This window comes from Rhinolophus hipposideros (genome assembly GCF_964194185.1).
Source record: "Rhinolophus hipposideros genome assembly, chromosome: 11".
NCBI classification, from domain to species: Eukaryota; Metazoa; Chordata; class Mammalia; order Chiroptera; family Rhinolophidae; genus Rhinolophus; species Rhinolophus hipposideros.
This window is the reverse complement of record NC_138057.1, coordinates 63776536-63799434: the sequence shown is the minus strand read 5'-3', so window position 1 is coordinate 63799434 and position 22899 is coordinate 63776536. Positions and strand designations below refer to the sequence as shown.

Below are 22899 nucleotides of genomic sequence, written 5' to 3'. Positions count from 1 at the left end.
TACAGTATTTTTTCACCGTTGTGCTTACAGATTTCTTTAAAGGATTTTCCATACTTATTAGAGAGGTGTAGTATTCCTGTTATAAATTCTTTTTAGAAATAGGAAAACTCATGCTAGAGAATTTACCATTAATTCTTGGTTAACATCTACTTTGGTACTGGTTGTTTTAATAGTATACCTATAACTTTGAAAAAAAATTAAATTTTGCTTTGCTTTTTTGGACTCACCTGAAATCGGTCCTAGAACTCACCTGAAAGCATTGGAGTCCGGACAACCAAAAATGAAGACGAGAATGAGAAGGAAAAGGAGCTCCAGCTAGAATCTCTGCTAAGAGCCTTTGAGAGCCTGGGCAAAGCCTGGCCCCGAAATGTGGAGACTCAACGTAAGTACCAGAACCTGCATGTGAAGGGGTGCTGTAACTAGAGTCACTTAACGAGAACAGAAATGTTCTGTGTGACAAATTAGAGTTACTTTTTCTTGTACAGCCTGATTAATAGTGAGAATTAGCCAACATACATTTTATTTCTACACCGGCAAATGATTCTCATTTGATTATTGTATTAGTTTGCTAGGGCTGCTACTGTGTTTCCCTGAAAATAAGATCGGGTTTCATATAAAGTTTTGTTCCAAAAGACGCAGCAGGACTTATGTTCAGGGGATGTCCTCCTGAAAAATCATGCTAGGGCTTGTTTTCCGTTTAGGTCTTATTTTCGGGGAAACACGGTATAACAAAGTACCACAGACCGGGTGGCTTAAACAATAGAAATTCATTGTCTGAGATCAGGGTGTTGGCAGTGTTGGCTTCTCCTGAGGCCTCTCTCCTTGGCTTGTAAATGACCACCTGGGTCTGTATGTCCTCCTCTCTTCTGTGAAGGACACCGGTCTTACTGGATTAGAGCCCACCCTGATGGCCTCTTTAAAGACTGTCTCCCAATATAGTCATGTTCTGGGGTTTTCGGGATTAGGACTTCAACATATGAATTTGGGGGACATGATTCAGCCCTTAACTGCCATGATATATTTTAGATAGCTAGTTTAACCATAAAAAAGAATTCTGTTAACTCTTCTCTATGATGCTGTATTCTGAGGAATCCATAGAATTCATTAGTGGGGTATCTTCATCTCAACATTAATGGCCTTGGTAGTACCAAATCTTCAATAAGCGAGTGAAATCTTTTATTTCACTGAGAAAACTCGTGACTTTTTGAGAAAGGTTCAGAATTGGATATGTATTTCCAAAGGATTAATAAGTAAGTAAACCAACTGTAAACCTTTATTGTTGGATTCGGTTGCAGTGAGTTAGTCCTTTGACAGGACCTTCAACTTGGGACCGTGCTCCTCTGACGTTTGCCTAGTGTTAGTTCCTACACTGCTGCCCACTCCACATCTTAATATGCTTGACTGTTATAAAAAGTATGGTGATTATCTGTGATAGGACATGTCTAAAAATCAGACTTCAGATTGTCTTTGAGCCTTGCTATCCTTTGTGTGAACTTTAAAAAGTATATTTGCTATGTATGTATAGGACGGATTTTCCAAAAGACACCGATTTTTATGTGGTCTTACATCTTGGTATTATGTTATGGACTGCAGTGAAAGTCTACTTATTTGACACCATTAGGACTTCAAACTTTTGTTTGAGAGGTAGAAAAAGTTGCAGTAGGGAATTACAGGAAAAAGATGTTTTACACACAAAGCAGTTTATTTAGTGGAAGGCATAGAAATGTACATTCACTTGCCAGTTATTAGAGGAGGTCCAAGGCCTTTCAGAATTTAACTGTTCCACATTGGCTTTTCATGTACATCTTACTCATAATGTACCTGCAATTTCTGCTTTTTCTTTCTTTATAGTGGAGAAAGAAGTTTCAATGGCTTATGAAGCAATTCAAGTGCAGAATTCTTACAGATTTCTACCCCTATCTGTCTTTACATTTGTGAACTGAATTAAATTTTACAGCATTTAAAAAATAACTGCTTTGAGATTTATACTCCTGTTTCATCAGTTAGTATATTAATTAATGTAATTACATGTGCAGTTGGCATAATGGGTTTGGGATAAAGCACTGTGACCTGGTGATAAGCCTACCACATGCAGAAGCTTCTGAGTGTCCAGCGGAGCTCCCTGCCTCCAAAGTTCGGCTTTCCTTGGTTGTCATTCAGGGTGTTGTACAGAGAAAGGGGAGTGTGGTTATGATTCTTTGTCAATTCCTTGGAGAAGGATTTTGCCTTAAAAATGAACATTTATGAACAATTATATAGGACCTTTGGTGGGGGAGTTCTGATCAGGGAAATTTGTTTGGGAATTGACTACAAACTCATGCTGAAGTTTTTTTTTTGAAATTTCATGGCTTTAATTAAAAGGCATTTATTTTATTTTTTCTCCCCTCTCTCTCTCTGTCTCCCTCCCTCTCCCCCTGTCTTCCATTCTCTTTGTACCTCTATCCCTCTTTGTTCCTGTCTCTGTCTCTGTGTCCTTCACTCACTCTGTCTTTTTCTCCTTCACACTCTTTTCGCTCTCTGTCCCCTTCTGTCTTTTCTCCAGGTTGTTATCGTCAGGAGCTATGCAAATTGATGTGTGAACGGCTAAAACTCAGCACCTGGAAAGTGCAGCTGGGAGTCCTACAGTCAATGAATGCCTATTTTCAGGGGTAATTTGCTTCATATGAAGTGCAGTCACTTATTTTGCCTTTTGCCCTTGAGCATTTTATGTATAATTAGTGGAATTCTTTTAATTTTAAAACTAAAAGCTAAAGTGCCATCATAAAGTGATGTACAGAGATAGAAATTATTTGCGATGGAAAGGCTTTGGAATGTCTCTTAGAACTGGCATTTGCATCTTGCTTTGTGGTTTTTACAGATTAATGCTTCTGGAGGCAGAGCATGCAGATCCTGAGGCTTTGGCTGAAATTCTCCTTGAAACTTGTAAATCAATCACATATTCTTTAGGTGAGTTTGATAAACTGACATTGATAAGTGTCCTAATTTTAAAACTCAAGGAGCTAAGCTTCAAATATTCCCTACCTTGTGCTAACAATGAAATTTATGGAACTACTGAACTGTCCTATTTAATATACTCAGTATGTATCCCCAAACTAGAATATATTAATCTGGAACTTAATGTAGGATTTTAACACCTACATTGGAAAAACCTTTCTGTTAAGTATTTTTTAAAAACTTTCATTTGGAAATAATTTCACATTTACTGAAAAGTTGTGATAATAGTACATATAATAGCTATATATCCTTTACCCAAAGTCACCTGTTAACATTTTGTCCCATTTACTTTATCATTTGCACTTACGTTTACATATTTTTTCTGAACCACTTGAAAGTATATTGCTTACATCATGTCCCTTTACTCCTAAATTTTCCACTGTGCATTCTTTTACATTAGCACAGTACAGTTACTAACTGTACGTAGTGTAACAGTGATGTAGTATTTTTAATCAGACTTTTACCATTTATATTCTGGGTTTTCAACTCACTCAGTGTTGTTTATAGAATTTTTTCCCTCACCTCTGTTAAGGAATCCAGTGCAGATCATTTGTGGAATTAATGGTCATATCTTTTTAGTCTCCTTTAATCTGGAACACTTCCTCAGCCTTTCTTTGTCTTATTGACATTGACTATTTGAAGATGTCCCCACCCCCCTTTTAACCAATATGCTTGTCATTGGCATTTGTCTACTGTTTCCTCATGGTTAGATCCGTGTATGATTCCCAGTGGGATACTTGGTGGGTGATGTGCCTCCTGTCAGGAGGCGCACAGTGTCCATCGGCCCTCGCTGCGATGTTACTTTCGATCACCTGGTCTTCCTGGTCAGGGCACTTCTCAGTTTTCTCTGCTGGATAGTTACCATGTTTTCCCCCTTGTGTCTAATAAGCCCCCTGTAGCGACATGCTTTATGACCATTCAGATAACCTGCTCTTCTTCAAAGCTGCGTCTAATAAGCAGTCTGGGAGAAGACACTCTAAGACCGCGCAGCTATGCTACTCCTCTTCAGAATGGCTTTTTGACCTAGCATGCATTGATGGTTATCCCTGAACCAGTTTCTACTAAGATGATTTTCCAACTCCTAGCACTTCTCCACATTTATCGTTTGATAGTTGGCATAGCAAGATCCCTTCCTCTCCCTGTCTCTTCATCTATTATTGATACTGATCCATGGATTTCTTTTCCTTCAGTTGGTTTATAATTAATTATTTTCCTTAATTAATTTTATGCTCAAATTGTCCCAGCCTTTCCCCCCCTTCAAGCTGACTACTGTGTCCTGTTGATAAGTCAACCATCATTCTCTTAAGCACTTCTGTACTTTGTAGCATAACAGGGTGTTAGAAGCTCATTGGGTACTTTCCTTGCCTCAGGTTTGGTTGTGTGTTAATTTTTTTGGTAGACAATTTCACCAGGAACTAGATGCTGTATCTAGTGCAGACACCAAGGAAGCATATTTCAGTTGGAATTCTTGGAGGTAGCATGCTTTTGGATGAAGAACTAGAAGCTCAGAAACTAGTCTTTGCAAGGTCCCTGCCATGTGTCCCTGATTTGGCCTTAACCCTGGGTAGTGTAATGATCTTTGTTAAAATGAGGAGAGCATGCAAACCTAAAGACCTTTCTGAGGTATCATGTAAAGATGACTGTGTGTTTGAGCTAGTGTCTTTTGATTTCCCACTTCTAAATGGGTTTTTTAAATATTGCCATTTATTGTGATGCAGCACATTTCAGGTGTTTAATGAGAAATAATACGCAAAAGGAAGCTTACTTAAGAACAGGTGTATATCTGAATTTATAATTTCTGAACTTCTTTTTTTCAGTAATGCTAACTTAATCTTGGAGATTTTGTTATAAGGCATATAAAACAAATAATGTGCACTATATGATTTTCTTCTTAGAAAATAAGACCTACTCATCTGTGAGAACAGAAGCTTTATCTGTGATAGAATTACTGCTTAAAAAACTTGAAGGTGAGTTCTTGATAGTTCTGACTGGAGGACCAGAAAGCCAGGATACTTTATGGCATATGTTTTAGAAAAAAAATTTTTTTTTTTTTAGAAATTTTTTTTCTGTTTTCAATAAGCATATACTCAGAAATGCAAATGAATATATATGTACATCCAAGTGGGCTATACAAAGCTAAAACCTGTAAATTTTATGAAGTGTTTAAATTTGGTACTCTTTTATTGTATATACTTTTAACGTATTTTGAAGCTTTAGTTTCTCAGAATAATAGTTTTTGTTTCCATCATGAATCCTGACTTAATCTTGGTTAATTGCAGACAGTGGCATAGTAGAGCTCATTGTACATGTAAATAAACAAAATGACACACTGGAAAGTGGAGTTGGGAAAACATTTTAAAAGTTGTTATTTACCCATGTCATCAAATTTGATAGCAATTTTCTTAATCCTATTTTTTCCCCTGGTTTTCTTTTCTAATCTTTTTTTTTTAAAAAAATTAAATATATTCGGATAGCATTGATTATTAAAATTATAAGTTTCAAGTGTACAATTCTGTAATACATCATCTGTATATTGCATTGTGTGTTCACCATCCAGAGTCAGTTCTCCTTCCATCACCATATATTTGACCCCATTCCCTTTTCTGTTTCCCCTTCCTCCCCCCTTTCCCTCTGGTAACCACTAAACTTGTCTGTGTCTATGAGTTTGTGCTTGTTTGTTTGTCTTGTTCGTTTGTTGCTTTCAGTTTTATATGCCACATATGAGTGAAATCATATAGTTCTCGACTTTTTCCATCAGACTTATTTCACTTAGCATGATAATCTCAAGATTCATCTATGTTGTTGCAAATGACAGTATTTCATCTTTTCTTATGGCCGAGTAATATTCCATTGTATATATATACCACATCTTCTTTATCCAATCATCTATCGAAGGACACTCAGTTGTTTCCATGTCTTGGCTACCATGAATAATGCTGCATGAACATAGAGGTACATACTCATATATCTTTATATATAAATGTTTTCAATTTTTTTGGGTGGATACCCAGAAGAGGGCTTGCTGGGTCATATAGTAATTCTATTCTTAATTTTTTGAGGAACCTCCATACTGTTTTCCATAGTGGCTATACCAATTTAGTACATTCCCACCCACAGTGTATGAGGGTTCCTTTTTCTCCACAACCTCTCTAACATTTGCTATGACTTTTCTTGTTGATAATACAGTCGTTCTAACGGATATAAGGTGGTATCTCATTGTGGTTTTGATTTGCATTTCCCTAGTAGCTAGTGAAGTTAGTGAAGTTGAGCATCTTTTCATAAACTGTTGGCCATTTGTATGTCTTCTTGGGAGAAGTGTCTGTTCAGGTCCTCTGCTCATTTCTTAACTGTATTTTTATTTTTTTATGTTTTTGGCGGGGTGGAATATTGGGGAACAGTGTGTTTCTCCAGGGCCTATCAGCTCCAAGTCGTTGTCCTTCAATCTAGTTGCAGGGGCACGCACAGCCCACCGTCCCATGTGGAAATTGAACTGGCAACCTTGTTGTTGAGAGCTTGTGCTCTAACCAACTGAGCCACCGGCCGCCCAAATTGGATTGTTTTTGTTGTTGTTGAGTTGTATGAGTTTTTTTTTTTATATGTTTTGGATATTAGCCCCTTATTGGAGATGTTGTTTGCAATAGCTTCTCCCATTCAGTTGGTTGCCTCTGTTTTGTTGACGGTTTTCTTTTGCTGTGCAGAAGCTTTTTAGTTTGATGTAGTCTCATTTATTTATTTATGCTTTTATTTCCCTTTGAGGTCAAGTTCATAAAAATCTTCTCTAAGATCAAGATCCATAAGTTTAGTACCTGTGTTTTCTTCTATGCAATTTATTGTTTTAGGTGTTCTATTTAGGTCTTTGATTAATTTTGAGTTAATTTTGGTGTTTGGTGACAGATAGCAATCTAGTTTTATTCTTTTGCATATGGCTTTCCAATTTTCCCAGCACCATCTATTGAAGAGGCTCTCTTTCTTTTTTCTATTGTATGTTTTTGTCTCCTTTGTCCAAAATTATCTGCCCATGTATGTGGGTTTATTTCTGCGTTCTCAGTTCAGTTCCATGGTGTTTGTCTGTTTTTCTGCCAATACTGTTTTTTTCTTTTTTAAACTTTTATTTAAGTGTGTTTTTCTAGAACCCATCCGCTCCAAGTCAAGTAGTTGTTTCAGTCTAGTTGTGGAGGGCGCAGCTCACAGTGGCCCACGTGGGGATTGAACCGGCAACCTTGTTGTTAAGAGCACCGTGCTCTAACCAACTGAGCCATCCGGCCATTCCAGTACTGTGCTGTTTTGATTACTGTTGCGTTGTAGTATAATTTGAAGTCAGGGAGTGTGATAATTCTGGCCTGGTTTTTACCCCCTGAGAATTGCTTTGGCTATTCAGGGTCTTTTGTGGTTCCATCACCTCTGATGATTTTTTTGTTCTATTTCTAATGGTAAAAAATGCCATTGGGATTTTAATGGGGATTGCATTAAATTTGTATATTGTTTTGGGTAATATGGCTGTTTTAACTGTATTGATTCTTCCAATCCACGAATACAGAATATCTTTCCATTTCTTTTTGTCTTCTTCCATTTCTTTTAATAATGCCTTGTTTTCAGTGTATTGGGCTTGTTTTTTTTTTTAACCTTATCAAGAAGCTGATTTCTTCTAAAGGCTTAGCAATTAAAGCACCTCTCCTGGGCTCCGTAAAACAAGCTTTTTAGACTCAGTAACACTACATATCTCATAATCCCTTTTTTCCTTGTTGAAATAAAAGAGCTAGTCACTTAGTCATATCACCGAATTCTCAGTTTGCCAGGTATGTACGAATATATTCCAGATGAGGAAAATGAGGGAAAACGTTGAAATAACTTGCTTGAAACCACATCACTAGAAAGTGGCAGAACCTCATAAATAAGATTTAGGATCGTCACTTTCTGAGTTTCTCTGATGCTTCCCTTAAAGAAAGTGTCATCTGTTCAAAGTGAGTTTGCAGTTATGAAATGTATTCAAGCTTTTTTAACTGAGCATATCTTACAAAGAAGCTTTTTGTGTTGTTGAAATGGCTTTTTTGTTTCTGTGTGCCTTGCCTTGATACTTCCGACTTCCCACGGGGCTTCAGCATCCCTAGGTTCTCTTGGGGACAGAGGATGGGACTCCCTGATAGGCTCTCAGGTGATTGTCAGTGATTAGGTTTTGAGACCACTAGTGAACCTGTGATCATTGTATACTGAACTGTTACCAAGGGGTGGCTTTGCATTTATTTTGGGGATAGGATATATGGAGGAATGCAGAAAGAATAGTTTGTTTTTTTGCTTGTGTGTTCCATGAGGAATCTTTTTTTTCTTTTTCTCTTTCCATTCAGAATCTAAACAGTGGGAAAGTTTGACATCTGAATGCAGAACACTCCTGATTGAATCGTTAGCAACTATGGAGACAGACAGCAGACCTGAGCTGCAGGAAAAAGCATCCTTACTGAAGAAAACACTTGAAAATCTGGAATAAATTAGAAGGGGAAGAAACAAATAAGTGCCATGTTCTTTGGGGTTGAAATGCTGGTATTCTTTGCAAAACCAAGTTGGGAAAAGTAAAGATTAATCTGTAGCATGCATCATTCCTTGGCTGAAATAAAAAAAAATGCCTTAAATTTTGTTCCTTATTAGCTTTATTTTGATGATTTTAAAATAGTGTCTGGGCTGAGTGAGCTTAGTGGAATCTGGATGTTTGAGAGGTGGTTGTAGGTGAAACTGATAGAAATAGTAAATAGAAGATTAAAGCTGTTATTAAAGGAGTAGACAAAGTTGTAGAACAAGCTGGATAAAAATCTTAGAACTGCATTGAAATTAAATAAAGTTATTTCAGGAAGGGACTCTTGTTTCACACCTGAGAAAATCGGCTATGAGATAAGGTAGCTTCCTAGGCTGCGGTTTCATGACCTGCCCAGGAAACTTTCACTGCTGCCAATCAGTGCACACCCCTGCCGAACTGAGAAACTCACAAGGTGAGGTGCAGACAGCAGTCGTTGAACCAGAACTGAACTGACATCATTGGATTCGTGAAATGGACAAGCTGAACATTGTCATTTGTTTAGATGATTGGTTTTTATTTATTTATTTTTTTAATGCTTTTTTTGGGGGAAGGGGAACAGGACTTTATTGGGGAACAGTGTGTACTTCCAGGTCTTTTTTTCCAAGTCAAGTTGTCCTTTCAGTCTTAGTTGTGGAGAGCGCAGCTCAGTTCCAGGTCCAGTTGCTGTTTTCTAGTTGCAGGGGGCACAGCCCACCATCCCTTGCGGGAGTCGATCCGGCAACCCTGTAGTTGAGAGGATGCACTCCAACCAACTGAGCCATCCAGGAGGTCAGCGGCAGCTCAGCTCAAGGTGCTATGTTCAATCATAGTTGCAGGGGGCGCTGCCCACCAGGAATCGAACTGGCAACCTTGTGGTTGAGAGCCTGCACTCCAACCAACTGAGCACCAACTGAGCCATTCAGGAGGCAGCTCAGCTCAAGGTGCTGTGTTCAATCTTAGTTGCAGGGGGCGGAGCCCACCATCCCTTGCGGGACTCGAGGAGTTGACCGGCAACCTTGTGGTTGAGAGCCCACTGGCCCATGTGGGAATCGAACCGGCAGCCTTCGGAGTTAGAAGCATGGAGCTCTAACTGCCTGAGCCACCGGGCCGGCCCAGATGATTGGTTTTTAGAAAGTGATTGTTGAGCATCTTTACAGGCTGAGGGAAGAATTCAGTCTCCATGTGATAATTCCGATCGTCCTCCTTTTTACAGGCAGTTGCAGTAAATTAGGACATGATCGCTCATTCTGCTTTGATTTAGACTTTATAATCTCAAAACCATAAAGACAGCGTGAAATTTTCCTCCCACTTTTCTGCCAGCAATATGACTTTAGGATAAGAGGGAAAGCATTTTAATTCAACATCTGGGAAAAACTTGATATACCACTCAAAGTAAATAATTGCAGCTAGGGTTTCTCCCTTTTCTTACACTGCTCATGCCCCTGCCTAAGGATAAGGGGAAAAAACAAGTTTGATGTGTTTATGGTAAACTGAGAACTCTCTCCTTACTTTGCGTTCGAAGCACAAAATTGGTTTACACTCAGTATTGACCCCTTACTGACGTTAACACCAGGGTGGAAACTTCTTGATTGTTGTTTTTGGTGGTCTCTATTGACCGATGTATTTCAAACTTTCTTGACTGTGACCTGTAGTAAAAATAATTACATCTTGACCCAGAATAGTGTGTGTGTGTGTGTGTGTGTGTGTGTGTGTATGAATGAATATAAAATCTTTAACTGAAATAAATGTTTTGTGAACTAATACATACTATGTGTGATATACTTTAATCCCTCCCACACCCCCCACCATTTTACATGCTCTTCAGACCCACTAAATTCATTTCACTAAATTCATTTCCTGACTCATAAATGAGTTGCCATTCACAGTTTGAAAAACACTGCCATAGGTAGTACCTAAATTTGGCTGCATATGCTGGGTTGCTTCTGCTTGGGAAAAGGGTTTACAAATGAAAATGTAGTGTTTATTACTGGAACATCCTCTTCGCTGATACTAAATGGTGAGTTTTAGTAGCATCGTGAATTTTAAGAAACGTATCATGGACTACCACTTAAGAATGGCTTTTACTTGGGAAAAAAACCAACTCTGGATATTATTTGAAAGCTTATGGCCTCATCGGACTTGGTGTTTTCCAGATTAGTACTTTCTGCTCCATTAAGTGCCCTCTGACTTTCATTTTTAGTACCTGGGATGCTCTTCCAGGCAAGAATGCCAGGTAGGTCAGCTGTTGTTGGAAAGGAAGAGTGTAAGAGCAAGAACCGTGCTCTTGGCCCATGTCAAATGTTAAATCCTCGTCAGATTTTATGCATTTAAAACTTTTTGTTATTTAATATTGGGAATCTCCCATGGTGCTGAGAGAGGTGCTAAGATACTTGAACCTTAGTGCTTAGTGTTATTTATTTTAGCTTTCTACGCACATTTTCTAATTTCTACGTGTAATGCCTTCATCTTGACCAGCCAAGTCATATGCAGGAGTAATGCTAAATCATGGTCTCCCAATGCAGCTAGTGTGTGCATGTGTGCACATTCTTATTTAAAGAGGTTAAAAGCTGAGACTTTGTAATTGTGGAATGTTTGATACTGGTGAACAAATGGAAAGAGGACCTGTGCATGTTTATTTCTTCAACATTCATTTAATAAAGCTATCTGGAAGAGATTTTTATGATTTTTTTCCTCTAGGAATACTCAGTGCTACTTGTCATACAAGCAATTGATTAATTAGTGAATTTCTTATTCCTGGAATAAGTACACGGTATCTTCACAGATTTATTGATGCGTGGAAAGGAGGCACCTGAAGTTTGCAACTGGAAATAAAAACAATGAAAGGAGTATAAAATCGTCGTCTTGGTCATCAAGAGCAGCAACTTCTTTAATGTTTGTGTCCAATTTATAATTGCTAGTGTGTTTGCCTGCGATATAGTTTACCTACACACTAAAACCCCCAAATCCCCACTGCTTTCTCCTTCCATCTTGTGTATGCACTAACAAGAAAAAGTAAATAAAAAAAGATGTGACTGTTGATCTGGGCTGTAGTAGTGACTACACTGTGAATATTGCCCGTTATGGGGCAGGACTACCAGCTGCTGCTACAATGTATTCATGCTGCTTGTTAAGTACAGGGAGTTATTTTGACATTGGCACTCATTGTAATGTACAAATTGTTATTAATGGATGTATATTTCACAGATTTCTGTATTTTATATGCAAAGTCCTCATAGGATCCTCTGTAATATGTGCTCCGCTAGCTAAGCATGTGATAGTCTTATCCGAAAGGAAAATCCTACCCACGCCCAAGAAGATACGAAGTGGTCAATAAAAGCTGCATGACCAAGTCTGAGGCAGTGCGTTAATTTTTCCCCGTTCTCTAGGAAACTAGGTCAGCTTCTGAGGCATTGACTAGTTACATTTTAAAAACCAAAAACAGGCCCAACAGCCCGCCATGTTCTGAGCTCTCTCTGCTTATTCACACCTAAATCCAGTGTGTGCTTGGAAGCTTTTTTGAGTCGTCTGGGAAAGAAGCCTCCATAAGCCCTCTCTACTAATTCCATCACGGAATGTATAAAATCTGAGGGTTTTTTAGTATTTTCAGATGTAACTCCCAATATTAGACTAAATTCCGTGATAAGTTTATCTTTGAGTCCCTAGAGAATATTTACTCACAGAGTGTATCCTGGCTTTTAGTTTTACTAGGCCTTTTAATTCTGAGAGGATCAGCCCATCCGTTGTGACCCCAGCTTAAACCAACCCCTGCCTGCAGGAAAAAGAAACATCTCTAATGCAAAAATTCTTGCCAAGCTCATACTATACAGTCTTTCACAAACATTACCCTTAAATAATTGTCTGAATTCCTGACCCAGACATCATGGGATATAAGAAAATGGCTATTGTTTTAAGGCATGAAGTTTTGGTTACTTGGTTATGCAGCAATAGGAAGTGGAGACTCCCGATAGTAGCCAAATTTTCACACCATGTTGGGAAATTATTTAGCACTAAAGATGGCTCAGACATGTTCTATCACCGATTTCACTCTTAAGTATGTACCCAAGAGAAATGTGCACATACATATACCAAAAGACACACGTGCAGGTTTATAACATTAGTTGAAATAGCCAAAAAGTGGAAACAATTCAAAGGTTTAACAACAGAAGAGTGGATATAGTGTTATGATCATAAAGTAGACTATCACACATTAATAAAAACGGACAGACTGCAGTCACATTTACGTGGATCACGTAAACATACAGTGGAGGGAAGGAATCCAAACAGCATAATGCATATTGTATGATGGCACAAAATCAGCAGGTAATGTTCTATGTGCACTGAAGAAGAATGTGTATATGTTGATGGGTGGGGGTGTTCTATAGATGGTGTTGAGTCTAGTTGGTTTATAGTGTTGTTTCAGCCTTCTCTATCCTTGTTAACACGATGTAGTCTACCGATTATTGAGAGTTCAGTATTAAAGTGTTCAGCTATTGTTGAAGTATCTATTTTTCCCTCTAATTCTGTCAGTTTGTATCAAGTATTTTGGGGCTTTGTTTTTTAGATACATATACAGAATTGTTATGTCTTCTTGATGGATTAACCCTTATATCATTATTAAATTAAGGGCCACACTTTCCCATTTTTTGCATGTTATAATTTTTTGTTGAAAACTGGACATTTAAAATAATACTGTGTGGCAACTCTGGAAATCCTATTCCCCTCCCATTCCAGAGTTTGTTGTTTTCTTTCCTGTACTAATTCTGTCAAGTCTCAGTTCTTTGTTGTAGGTGACCACTGAAGTCTCTGGTCAATTAGTGGTAAGCTAATGACAGAAATTTCCTTAAATGCCTTCTCCATTCTGGAGCTACTCCTGTTCCTCTATTACTCAAAGCTCCATTCTCCAAGATTGTTGTGTTTATATGACTTAAATTGCATTTTGGGGAGTAAAGAATAACTAAGACCAGCCAACAACCTAAAATTCGTATGAGATACCACTATTTTTGCAGATCCTTAGCCTTCCCTTCTATTAGACATTTCTCACTGGTTAGTTTCTCTGGATTTCTTTTAGTCCTCAAGGTTTCTGGGCTCTCTCTCCTCTTCCTAATACCCTTTCCACCACTCTCCCAGTGTTCCAAAACCCTCCTGAAGAAGCCAGGATTGAACTTTAAAATCCTATAACTTCATTAGTAAACAGAATAATTTAGTTATCTTTATCATATTTTTTTGCCATTTGAACAAGCCCAGACCCTGCTTTCACAATCAAACAGACCCTTTGAGGTGCTGTTCTAAAGGAGAGAGACACATAACCAGGAGATGAGATAATTATGCCACTCTTCTGAAAGGTGAAGTGACTGAAATTAGGTTATTTTGTTTGGTTTTGTGAGAAATGAGTCTGAAAACCTCCTTCAACTCTACCATCTTTTATGAGAACATCTCTTTCTTCGATTTTGGAGGTTTTAAGATAATTATTTTGTTTTATTTTGCTTTATGAGAAAAGAATTAAAATTTTTTTATTGGTGAAAATGACATGATTAGAGATGAACTCTAGATTTTACATCAGGATTCATTTAGTTTATTGGTCATGGCATTGTTATTAAAATTTTATTGTTCCCTTTATGTAAATTCTCCATTCTTAAAGTCATTCTAATATCTTGAAATTTTAATATAACTGATAATAGAATATTTTTCTGCTCACTATATTTTTCAATTGGCTGCAAGAAAAATACTGATTTTTTGTTTATCTTTTATGAGGCTACTCAACTCTTGCTGGGAACAGTTTTAATTGATTTCTTTTTAGATATAAAATCATATAGTTTGCAAATGATAAGTTTATTTCCTTTTCTCCAATAGCAATGCTTATTATTTCTAACATTTATTTTATCGTCAATTTTCTAGCAAAAGTCTTGTTTCCTTGTTGCCTAGTGATGCTCCAGAAAGATTTATTATGAGCACTGACCTTTGGGAAAATAGTTTCAAGATTAATTTTAAAATGGTGAAGTCATTAACTCTATGCTGTTTCCTGTGTTTTATAGTCAAGCCCAGTGGGTATAGTAGGTTTAACCATTTCAAGTTCATGCATGGGCCATTCTAGCCCATTATCCACAATATGTGGTTCTATGACTTAATTAGTTCGATTGTTAATTCTTATATTATTCAATCTAGTTGTTACTTCTTTTCCCAAGGAGGAAAACTGCTTATTCATGTGGTATGATCAAGTTGTCCTGATGGTCCTCTAGCTGGAGCTTCCATTCACCCTCTGTGATCCCCAGTAAGCGAACTGTCATAAGGACACAGGAAAGATGGGAACTGCATGCCTTGCAAAAAATAATGTAGTCATAAATATACCTGCTCTCCACACATCTAGAGTGAGGTTTTTTGTTTTTTTTTTTTTTGACAAGATCTGATTTATTCTACCTTGGGAGGATGGTCCTGAGAATGGTGGGTGCCACCCTGTCCCAGGCAGAGTGGGGGATGCAGCCCCTGGAAAGTGGTTAAGGCCATATTGAGGCCCTGAGGCTGCTGTGGTCTGCATGGCGGATGCCCCTGCTGCCGAGGGTGGAAGGCACGGGGATGGGACCCAGCGTTGGCTACAGGGCCGCGGACCCAGGCCACACGGGCACGCAGAGGCTTTTTACAGGACATCAAGGAACTGCCTGGCTCCCAGGCACCACTGCATAGGGTCACATGACACAACATGAAATACAAGCATACGACTCATGCGTAAGCACATTGGCAGTGCACACAAACTCACAGTTCAGAGGGACTCCCAACATCAGCTGGATACATGGACAAAACTATGGGACACATGAGTACTATGGCCACAGGGGTCAGATCCAGGCCACGGAGTGTGAGGGACCGGTATTGGGCCTTTTAGCACGACGGCACTGGCTTGGCGAGAAGAGGGCGCTGAAGGATGGTCTGGAGGCGTCTGTCTTCCACGTTGCTGAGCAGCTTCCCCACCTCAGCGTGGATGAGGGACATGGCAGTCACATCCAGTGGACCCGGCCCAGAGGGGGGACAGCTCCTGCAGAAGGCTCCGAGGCCCTCACGCCCCAGGGTCTGCAATCCAGCCACACGTGGTCAGTATCTGTGTATCTGTGCGCGGCCAGGCCCTGTATCCGGGCTCGTCCACGCGCAGAGTCGTGTTCCCGCAGACCCTGGCTGCGCCGCGAGAGCTCCGAGATCCGCGGGACCAGCGTCCCGGGTCGTGCTGGGCTTGTTCTCTCCGCACCAGCTGTATGGGGACCTCAGGACGAAGAGGTGCATGGCCTGGCTGGCTCCCTGCTTCGGCACAGTGGCCGTGAGGCCCAGGTAGGTGCTGTTCCCGCACAATGTCCCCCACCGGGTGGAAGAAGCCTCTGTACTTGGAGTTGGGGGAGGTCTGGTCCTGGATGAATTTCACCTGGATGGTCTCCATGGGGCACACGACCACCGCGGCCTCGGGCCACGCCAGCGCCCGGGCAGCCCGGCAGCCTGCGTGTCTGTGCAGCTTGTTGCTGCTGAGGACCCCGAGCAGCGCCTCGGGGCGGCGCGGCAGAGCCGGAGGCCGAGGCCTGGGTGCCGGCCCCGGACGCCAGGGCCGCGCCGGGCCGCATGTAGGTGCAGATGCCCAGGTTCAGCTGCAGCTGCGTCTTCACGTGTTCGGTGGGGAGGATGATGTAAATTGCGATGTCGCCCCCCAGGCCGCGTACGGGGACCTGGAACCCGGGTTCTGAGACCCCCCGCCGGGCCTCCCGGCTGACCCGCCTGCCGGCGCCCCGGCCCTTGCCGGCCCCTTTCCGACCCCGGACTTGGCCGGGCGCACGTGCTGCGGGGAGTCCCGGCCGGTCCCATTGTCCTGAAGAGGCGCAGAGGGGCGATGACACGGAGGGGGAGGGCGAGCACCCGTGCCCCGCTGGGGACCAGGAATACTAATCTCCTAGTCCCCCATTCCTCCCACCCTTGTGAACTTTTTCTTTTGACATTTAAAATATAAGCTTTATTTTAAATTTAAAAAAAAACTGAAAATAAATATATTTTCACAAATTATATCAACACTTAAAACATAATTTGGGAATGTTCAACATTAATTCTTAATTGAAAATAATGACACTCATGGAATACATCCTGGTGTTGGCCAATATGAAGTTTGTTTAAATCTGGTATTTTATATAAGCTTAACTATTAATCCTTCCTAACATTCAATGATTATGATTCAACTTCATAAAGTTAAACAAGTCTTCTATGTAAACCCCATATAACTTTTTCAAATGTGAAACATTTACACAAGCAAGGAAATTATAAAACATATGCAAATTATACGGGGCTTGATCCAAATGCTGCTGATAGATGCACGTCACCTTAGAAGGCACCCACACAAAACACTTAATCGCATATAGATGCCATTGTATTCTTACAGTTGTGTTATATAGTGAACTTGCATGCACGATTATAAATGTCATTCTATTATGTAGGAACTGAAAAATACATATATTTTTTTAAAAAGTCCTTGAAAACACAAGGGGGTGGAATGTGGCTGCGTTATGTGCAGAAACGCAGAGGCTTTTTACAGGACATCAAGGAACTGCCTTGAAAACACAAGGGGGTGGAATGTGGCTGCGTTATGTGCAGAAACGCAGAGGCTTTTTACAGGACATCAAGGAACTGCATCGCTGCAAACAATCACCACTCTCAGAAAGACAAGATGGTCTTGTTAATGATTTCCACGGCCTCGCAAACCTCGTTCTCCTTGATCACAAGTGGAGGTGCAAATCGGATAATGTCGCCATGTGTTGGCTTGGCCAGAAGTCCATTATCTCGAAGTCGCAGACACACCTTCCAAGCATCATAATCTTTGGTTTCTCTAATAACGGCATTTAATAATCCTTTTCCTCTTACAGCAGTTACAATATCAGAAGGTAGTTTCATGAGTTCATGTCTCAAGATGGTACCCATTTTATCCACATTTTCAACAAGGTTTTCTTCTTCCAAAACCTCAAGGGCTGCAGTGGCCACTCGGCAGCCCAGCGGATTGCCATCGTACATTGACCCGTGCTCCCCTGGTTTAATGGTCAGCATTATGTCATCATCACACAATACTGCAGATGCGGGGTATAAGCCACCAGAAAGGGCCTTTCCAAGAAGGACTAAGTTGGGTCTGATATTTTCGTGGTCAATAGCCAGTCATCTACCAGTCCTCGCCAATCCTGTCTGTATTTCATCAGCAATCAACAGAACCTGGTGCTGGGTACACAGTTCTCACACGCCCATCATATAGCCTGGATCCCGAACGATAACGCCCGCTTCACCCTGAATTGGTTCTACCATGAACGCGGCAACGTTTGGATCCTGTAGAGCACGCTCCAGAGCAGGCAGATCATTATATGGAATGATTTCGAAACCGGGCATAAATGGTCCAAAACCATCATAACTGCTTGGGTCTGTAGAGCTGGAGATTGCAGACATAGTTCTACCCCAAAAGTTTCCAGCTGTAAAAACAATCTTTGCTTTGTACTTCGGAATACCCTTAACAGTATATCCCCATTTACGAGCAAGTTTGCAAGCTGTCTCTTCAGCCTCCACTCCTGTATTCATAGGAAGCACTTTGTGGTAGTTGAAAAGTTTAGTAATATACTCTTCATATTCACCAAGGACGTTATTACAGAAAGCCCTAGATATTAAGGTCAGTTTGTCTACTTGACTTTTCAGAGCATTCACAATCTTTGGATGACAATGCCCCTGGTTGACAGCACTGTAAGCACTCAGGAAGTCAAAATATGTCCTGCCTTCTATATCCCATATGTAAATACCTTTTCCTCTCTCCAGTGCTACAGGTAAAGGATGGTAGTTGTGTGCCCCATACTTAGATTCCCGTTCAAAAATGTAATCAGAGGATGGAGGGCCTTGGACTGTCTTTTTAGTCGCAACAGATATAGCAGAAGCCACTGAAGAGTAAACTCCTCGACAAAGCACAACAACAGTCTGGAAACGTGCTAGTTTGGAAAACATCGTGTCCTTCAAGTAGGAATACCACCGACCTGTCTACGCATCAAAGGCTGGCCTGGGACACGCGGCGGTGTCTGAGCTGGAACCCTGAACTTTTAAAGAACATATTTTTTATGAACTATTTGAGGGTAAGTTGGAGATATTTTGCTCTGTTAACACTAAATACATCAGTATTTAAGAACAAGGACATTGTCTTACATAATAACCACAGTGCAATTATGAAGCTCAGGGAATTTAACTCTGATACAGTACTATTGTCTAATTCACAGCCCATATTCAATTGTTGTCTATTGTCCTAATACTGTCCTTTAGAGCTCTTTTTTTCCTGGTCTAATATTGAATGCTGGGTCGTACACTGTGTTTACTTGTCATGTCCCTTTAATCTCCTTGAACATTTCTTTAGCCTTTTTGTTTGTGTCTTTTTTTAAAAATTAGTTTCATGTGTACAAAACACTGTGATAGTTAGATATTTATCATTTATACCCCTCACAAAGTGATAACCCCCCTCCCTCCATCTACTACCCCTCTGACATCGCATACAGCCGTTACATTTCCACTGTCTCTATTCCTAATGCTGTACTCCACATCCTGTGACTATATATATATATGTATATATAAAGTTATAGTTGACATTCATTATTAATCTTCAGGTGTACAGTACAGTGACCAGGCATTTACACCATCCCTGATGTGGTCTCCCTAATAAGACAAGTGGCCTTACAAAATCTTTACATTATTGATTATATTTCCCAAACTGTCTTTCGTATCCCTGTGGCAATCTTGTGATTACCAGTTGTGCTTTCTAATCCCCTCACCTTCTCCCTCATCCTCACCTCTCCTCCTATCTAGCAACCCTCAGTTTTTCCTTTGTACCTCTGAGACTGTTTCTGATTAGTTCGTTCATTTATTCTTTTCTTTAGATTCCACATATAAGTGAGATCATATGGTATTTGACTTTCTCAGTCTGACTTACTTCATTTAACATAATGTTCTCTAGGTCCATCCATATAGTTGCAAATGGTAAGATTTCATTCTTCTTTATGGCTGCGTTTGTTTCTTGATTTTCACATTTTGTTTTGAAAAGTATAGGCTGGTTTGCAGAATATTCCTCAATGTAATTTTGTCTGGTTTTCCCTCCTGATTACATTTAGGTTTTGTATTTTTGATGTGTGTGCCCTCATTGCATCACATCAGAAGGCACGTGAAATCAATTTGTGCCATTGTTGGTGATGTTAAGCTGGTTGTCTTCCAGATCACCCTGCTTACAGCTATTATCTTGTTTTTGAAATTAATAAGAGTTTGTTGTGAGATACTTGAATACCATATAAATATGTTTCTCGTCCAACTTTTACCGATGGCAACGGTGATACTTACATTTACCTACTATAACATTTACCTATGATTATCTGTCACTACAACAACCTTTAACCTTGATTGATGATTTTCTAACTCCATCATTCTTATATATTTATTTTTTGGCATCCTACTCTAAAGAAGAGCTCTCATTGCCGCTGTCTTTCTCTTCCCCCCTCTCTCCTTCCCGTCCTTCCTTCCTAAGAATTCAAGCATTCTTATTTTTAGTCTGTGGATTATAATTCATTTTTGCCATTATTTGTTTTGATGCTCAAAATAAGCAGTCCCAGATTTGGCCAATGGGAGCCTCATCAAGTGGGCATTTGTGGCCTTTTGCAATATCCATATCATCCTTTGCATACTTCCTTTCATTTGAGTGAAGTAAGATACTCCAAGCTAATTTTGTCCTTTTCCTGCTCCAGCCTTGGTATCACCCATTTCTCCAAAGAGCTACGTTTTCTTTTAGTTGAAAATTGTATATGAAACCAATTATCTGGGTGCTAGATATGTCCATTGCTACTGAGGGTTCATTGTCTTATGGACCTCTCTGTATGTGTATATTGAACAAAATTTCTGATCATTTGTTGGGACATGGTTTAAAGAGTAAACTTTCTTTCCTTAATCTTTGAAAACTAAGGAGTAGTTTCACAGATGAAAAAAATACAAGTATATACCTTAGAATTCTAGTGATGCCTTTTCTCTGTATACTGTTAAGTATTCTACACTGTAATCATTCAAGAAAAAAATGATATAGCTAGGATGAACAGGGAGAAATAGAAGATAAGTTCTTTGAAATTATTTTTGGGGAGCTGTGTTTCACTCTCTGTCTCAGTTTTTAAAAGTTTGATATAATTGGATCTTTGGGACATTATCCCTGAAGGATCTGAAGTTTCAAACCTCTGTAATATATAACTACTAAACTTTAAATTGTTCAGGGACAACAGGTATTCCCCAAGACAACAGATGATTTAAATTTGGATAGTATTTCAGTTGCTATACTTTGGCATTTTCAGTTATGAAAGTAACAGTTAATACTTTTGAAAGAAATTAATTGCATTGTTGATTTTTATGTAATACAGTTTTAATATGGATGCATTCATTTTTTCTTGCACTAGCTAACTTTATGAAGTACATCATAAGACAATATTTTATTTGGAATTAGTGACAAGGAATTCAGGTGGGAGGACCCAGTTTTTCTTGGCTACTATTTTTAAACAATAGACATACTAAGTCCCAGGCAACTGGGCTGATTTTTCATTCTAAAAAACTGTGTTTTCTTTGCTAGTCTTAAGAGTAGCACAAAAAAATTTAAGTTTCTTTAAAACAGTCTTGTAAAATAATATGTGATTTTTGTAGAGAATTTGTTAAATATAAAATCTGGCTGATAAATCTCTAAGAGATAATCTGTGAGCTAACAAATGAATAAGAACTAACTACTGTGATGTAGCAGAAATGGAGCTCTTAGGAAGAATAGCAAAAACTGCATGCTCAAGTACCATGGAGGGAAGTAGTACTGATAAGTATTTCCTAGAATACTAAGAGTACTCAGCGTTACTGATAAAGTTAAGCTGCCTCGGAACTGATGTCTAAAACAGAAAAAAATGAAAGGACTTGCTAATATGCTAGCTTTGAGATACAGTGGAGAAGTCAGAGATAATAATGTAATGTAAGTCAAAAGAATAACGTAACATAATGAAAACTATTTGAAAAATATACTCCTGTTATAGGGGCATGATATAAGATATTGCTCACAACATTATTTTTATCCTCACCATCTATGCTGCCTTTTAAATATGGGGAACTGGGAGACAAATGATAACATTGACTGAAATTGGGAAACTGGAGAAAACATCAGTGATGAGAAAGTGAAGACTGAAATATTTTAAGGTAAACCATATAATTGAGGAATTAGTCTATGAAAGAAAGAGCAAAAACATGATGGCATTTTGCATGTGTAAAATGACAATGAAGGGAATTTTTAAGAACAACTATATTTGAAAATAGAAAGGAAAGAACTAGTGGGGAAAGGAAAAAGATTGAAAATGGTGAAGAGCAGTATCAGTGCAGAAGCAAGGTAAATTTTAGTAATTTGTTTGTTAATGTGAAATGTAAAAAAAATAAATAAAACCTTAAGTGTCTTGTTTATAATTAGATCTATAATCATTGAAAAGAGATTTTAAGATAATTTAAAAAGGGAGTTTAATTTCTGAATTTCCTGGATGTTCGTGAGTTTTAATTTATAACAAGAATATTGCCTGGGTATAATTTTTAGACCTATTTACATACTCACAAAGGTATGGGTCTCAATAATGCATGAACCTGTACAGTGGATGTATCAGTATTTTAATGAGGTGGGTTATTTTGTGTGACTAGTAAACTGGCTCATAAATATAATCAGAACAGATATCTGCAATGCTTTAAACAGTGTCATCATTTTTGAATCAAGTATACGGACCTCCAAGCTGTTAGCTGGAAAGGACAGAGTTCATTTAGACCCAGAACTTCATAGGTTTTTGTTTAAAATTCATTTGTTTGTTTCTTTCCGCATTCCTCTTCTTCTTCCAGTGAAGGTTATTACTGGTTTTTATTGTACAAATGTGCTTTCTTTCCCTCACTTATCTGGCTTTTCCAATTTGTGCTTAATAATTTATTGTGTTCACTTATATTTTCCATCATTCAGTACTTTCAAATCTTTATTGGAAACCTGTGTGCGAAGCATAGGATTATGGGCAAGATTCAAATATGAAATGCGTTTATTTTTGTTTTCAGATTCAGTCTTTTCTAAGTTTGTTGTGGAAGAATCAACTTTTTATGTAGATCAAACCTATTTTTTCCCTCTTAGATCAATAGATACACTATCCTGTGATTTTTTTTTTTTGGTGGTAAAATTGTGTTTATAACAGTAAAATAAGTTTGAAAGTGTTTTCCTAAAGTAAATGAACATTTTACTTTATCCATCTCTGTATGTCCTCAGATGAAATGAACAGAATAAGACTAAAGTAACTACAGATGAAAGAAAGGAA

The 22899-nt window shown here is 39.0% G+C and overlaps 2 protein-coding genes across 6 annotated transcripts in view; one reads left to right on the top strand and one right to left on the bottom strand.

Moving 5' to 3' along the window:
* The window catches only part of ECPAS (Ecm29 proteasome adaptor and scaffold), a 100631-nt gene extending 89091 nt beyond the window's left edge, over nt 1–11540 (top strand). For all 5 annotated transcript variants that reach the window (XM_081065482.1, XM_081065484.1, XM_081065481.1 and 2 more), the window contains 5 exons: nt 244–382; nt 2543–2648; nt 2858–2946; nt 4890–4961; nt 8337–11540. In XM_081065482.1, coding sequence (XP_080921608.1) covers nt 244–382; nt 2543–2648; nt 2858–2946; nt 4890–4961; nt 8337–8476 — 546 coding nt within the window. In that variant the 3' untranslated portion in view covers nt 8477–11540. The remainder of the gene's footprint in view (nt 1–243; nt 383–2542; nt 2649–2857; nt 2947–4889; nt 4962–8336) is intronic.
* Nucleotides 11541–17209: 5669 nt separating this feature from the next.
* LOC308504849 (ornithine aminotransferase, mitochondrial-like) lies at nt 17210–18526 on the bottom strand (the record flags this gene model as incomplete). Its single annotated transcript, XM_081066228.1, is given in 3 exon segments — nt 17210–17701; nt 17705–17776; nt 17780–18526. Coding segments are annotated over 3 exon segments (1311 nt in total).
* Between the last annotated feature and the right edge of the window lie 4373 nt (nt 18527–22899).